A 4273-nucleotide genomic window follows, 5' to 3' on the forward strand; every position below is an offset into this window, starting at 1 on the left:
GGACAATGAATAAGGAAAGCGGAAGAAGAGTTGACCCCTTTGAATTGTGATGTTGGTGAAGAATATTGAATATACCATGGACTGCCAAAAGAATGAATAAATCTGTCTTAGAAGTACAACCAGAATGCTCCTTAGAAGCAAGGATGGCAAGACTGCATCTTACATACTTTGGACATGTTGTCAGGGGGATCAGTCCGTAGAGAAGGACATCATTCTTGGCAAAGTACAGGGTCATCGGAAAAAAGGAAGACCCTCAAGAAGATGGATTGACACAGTAGCTGCAACAATGAGCTCAAGCATCACAAGGATTGTAAGGATGGTGCAGGACTGGGCAGTGTTTCATTCTATTGTGCATAGTGTCGCTATGAGTCAAAACCGACCCAACGGCACCTAACAACTACCAAAAAATCAGTCATCAAAATCCCTGTGGAGCACAGCTGTACTTTGAAACACATGGAGTTGCATGAATCAGAATCAACTAGATGGCAACAGGTACTTAGTACCTGGTAGTATTTGTTTTGCAGAAATCTTGAGAGGATTGCAAACAAGGCATGGAAAGTGCTTTATTGTTGTCTTTGTCTTTAGGTGCCAGAGTGGAACTACTCCCATAGGGTTTTCTAGGATGTAATCTTTATAGAAGCAGATTGTGCCAGGTCTTTTTCCCACAGAGCCACTGGGTGGATTTTAACTGCCAACCTTTCAGTCAATAACCAAGTGCTTAACCATTGCATGACCAGGGTTCAGAACACTTGTGATGGTTAAGATTGTATGTCAACTTGGCTGGGCCAGGATTCTTAGTGTTTATATGCGACCACTCCCATGACTTAAACTCCTGTGAGTAGCCAATCAGTTGAAAGGGATTTTTCTTGGGGTTGTAGCCTGCGTCCAAATATAAGCAGACGTCTGGCTTTTTTGCTCACTTTTGATCCTGTGCTGCCTCCTGTTTGTCTGACCTCCAGCTCTTGCACTTGAGCTATCAGCTTATCTGCAGATCTTGGGGTTCGTTTATCTTCACAGCCTGAGAGTGGGAGCCCCACTCTCCGACCTACCAATCTTGGGTTCCACAGCCTCTGCGACTATGTAAATTGAGAGATCCCTCTATCCTGATATACAGACATGGGACGTTTCAGCCTTTACAATCGTGTGAGCCCTTTCATGATATAAATCTCTTCCTCTACCTATTTATATGCTTTACTAGTTTTGCTCCACTAGAAGACCCAGCCTAAGACAACATTCAATATTCTAAGTTGTCGGAAGAGTTATTTGGATGTTCAGAGACTGGCCAGTACTAAGACCCACTCTTGTAGCACAGCAACAAAAAAAGTTATAATGTCATCTGACGTTTATTTGCATTACACATAATGCTGAGATTCCAGAGTCTTTAACTTCCAACTTAGTGCAGGGATAGGAAAAGAGAACTGGAGATAACCTGAATGAAGAGACTTGCAACTTTTTCACACAGCATAAATAAACACCTACCTCAAATTTCTCCTTCTCTTCTTCCATAGAATTCCCAGAAGAAAATGGCAGCAGGAAATCACTCTGCAGTGACTGAGTTCATCCTCGCTGGGCTAACAGAAAAGCCAGAACTCCAGCTGCCACTCTTTCTTTTCTTCCTAGAAACTTATGTGGTCACAGTGGTGGGGAACCTGGGCATGATCACACTGATTGGGCTCAGTTCTCACCTGCACACCCCTATGTACTATTTCCTCAGTAGCTTGTCATTCATTGATCTCTGCTATTCCACTGTCATTACCCCCAAAATGCTGGTGAGCTTTGTGACAGAGAAGAACACCATCTCCTACCCTGAATGCATGACTCAGCTCTACTTCTTTGTTTTTCTTATTGTATCAGAATGTCATATGCTGGCTGTGATGGCATATGATCGTTATGTTGCCATCTGTAATCCATTGCTTTACAAGGTCACCATGTCTGATCAGGTCTGCTCCTGGTTGGTAGTTGAGGTATATATGATGGGCTTGATTGGTGCCACAGCTCACACAGGTTGCATGCTAAGAGTGGTTTTCTGCAAGGCTAAAATAATTAACCATTACTTCTGTGATGTTTTTCCACTACTGGAGCTGTCCTGTTCCAGCACTTATATCAATGAACTGGTACTTTTGTGCTTCAGTGTATTTAACATTCTTGGGCCAACCTTGGCCATCCTTGGCTCCTATGTCTCCATCATTGCCAGCATCCTGCAAATCCATTCCACTGAGGGCAGGTGCAAAGCCTTTAGCACATGCAGCTCCCACATTTTGGCTGTTACAATCTTCTATGGTTCTATAGCATTCATGTACCTGCAGCCATCAAAGGTCAGCTCCATGGACCAAAGCAAAGTGTCTTCTGTGTTTTATACCATTATTGTGCCAATGCTGAACCCCCTGATCTACAGCCTGAGGAATAAGGATGTCAAAGTTGCTCTAAATAAAATCATTGAGAAAAGACTATTTTACCTTAGCAAAGATTTATAATTCTTAGAGAAGATTCAGTAAGGAAGAAGTCCAGAGATAGCAACATACATACACAAGTAGTGAGATTACTGCCAACCCTTGATTATTTGGAAGAAAGATCCCAAGGATATGACTGGATTAACAGTGTCACATGGAGGGCAGTCACATGGTGGGCAGTGTCAATTCTAGGAAGTACCAGAGGTCACCCATAATAACCCATATTACCTCTAGTCATTTTAAAAAAAAATCTTCAAAGGCCTTCATATGGGGAGATTATAATTCACATACATGGGAATTGGAACTTTGTTAGAAAAGACTTGTCTACCATAATTAATAGAATGATCCATTTGTTCTGTATCCTTTGATCTCAATACTTTCTGTGATGGTCCTTGTTTACAAATAAACTCTTCTAAAAAATGATCTCTAAAATAAATAATTTAGTAATTTGAAATCTACAAAATTTGATCCCTACTAGCTACTAATGCAGAGAACTGTAGTAAGGAATATGGGGGCAGGTGATGGGTGATGAGATGTAATTCCTGCCCACAAGATGATAACACTGTGGTGGAAGAGATTGATATGCTAATCAGGGCTGAATACATTATGTGTATTTTTACTTATTTCTTGTGCAACATTCTTTTTTTCACAATTTTGGCATTGTGTTACCACCTCCATTTTCTCTGAGAATTCTATATTCATTTTCCAGTATTTCTAAAGGTTTTTCTTTTCACCCATATTGTAGAATCACAGATGTAGAAGTGACATTCTTTGACTATGCATTGAAATCATATAGATTACTTATTCCTATACAAAACTTAAAATTGGAAAAATCTTTTCTGACTTAGGACATGTACCCGTCTTACTAACCAATATTTATTCTAGACTCAATATTTATTCTAGAATAAAAAACTGGCAGAATTATTTATTTATTTATTTATTCTAGACTCAATATTTATTTATTTATTTATTCTAGACTCAATATTTATTCTAGAATAAAAAATTGGCAGAATTATTTTGTAGACACTTAATAATTGTCTGGGGCTTCATCTAGAAATTTGTGGATCTCCCTCCTTACCTAGTAAAGAGGAGTTTAAAAGAAAACATGTGACTCAGATGATAGTATGGAAAGACTTCTAAGCAGTAAATTCCTTCCTCTTCTCCTTTCTGAACTAAGCCCCCACTGGTGATTTTTAGAATAGCAACCAGAAGACTTGTTAGTTCCCCTGAGAGGAAATGAAACAACACCAAAACAAAAAAAAAAAAAGCATTGCTGTGAAGGTGTTCTATTAATACCTCTCAGCAGCTCTTGGTGGCACCAGCTCCTACCAGCTCCTCCTGCCAGTTGCTGAGCTCCCACATCTTCTCTTGCTGGTGGTAGCAGTACCTGGATGTATTTCGCCATCTCTCCCTAGAATAGTTTTTCAGATTCTTAAAGACTAGCTATTTCACTTTATTTTTAGAACTGCTTCTAGATTAGAGTTCCTGGTGTGTTCTTTTTAATGCTTCTGAGATTTAAAATCTTTCAAACAGCTGCATTGAGGACACAAGCGTGGACATCTCCAAATGACATCATGCTCTTGACTGCTCAAAAGTATAAAACAAAACAAGTAAAGCCTATATACTTAGAAAGAGACAGATTTATATCAAAGAAATGGCTTAGGCAATTTTTAGAGGCTATAAGTTTTTTATAAGTTCCAAGTCCATGAGGCAGGAAAGATAATTCTCCTGATTCAGATTCACAAATCTGCAGGGGCTGGCAAACCCAAGATCCTGAGATTGGCAGGCCAGTGAGCACTGCTGCCAGAAGCTGTGAAGAGTGA

The 4273-nt window shown here is 39.8% G+C and overlaps 1 protein-coding gene across 1 annotated transcript; it reads left to right on the top strand.

Moving 5' to 3' along the window:
• Positions 1-1415: 1415 nt before the first annotated feature.
• Positions 1416-2474, top strand: LOC100660324 (olfactory receptor 8G50-like). The gene has a single exon (XM_010597986.3). The coding sequence runs from the start codon at positions 1524-1526 to the stop codon at positions 2472-2474; it is 951 nt and encodes a 316-aa protein (XP_010596288.1). The 5' UTR covers positions 1416-1523.
• Positions 2475-4273: the final 1799 nt, after the last annotated feature.

This window comes from Loxodonta africana, chromosome 15 (assembly GCF_030014295.1).
Source record: "Loxodonta africana isolate mLoxAfr1 chromosome 15, mLoxAfr1.hap2, whole genome shotgun sequence".
NCBI classification, from domain to species: domain Eukaryota; kingdom Metazoa; phylum Chordata; class Mammalia; order Proboscidea; family Elephantidae; genus Loxodonta; species Loxodonta africana.

Coding starts and splice junctions, on each gene's coding strand:
- LOC100660324 (XM_010597986.3), top strand. CDS start 1,524: ATGGCAGCAGGAAATCACTCTGCAGTGACTGAGTTCATCCTCGCTGGG.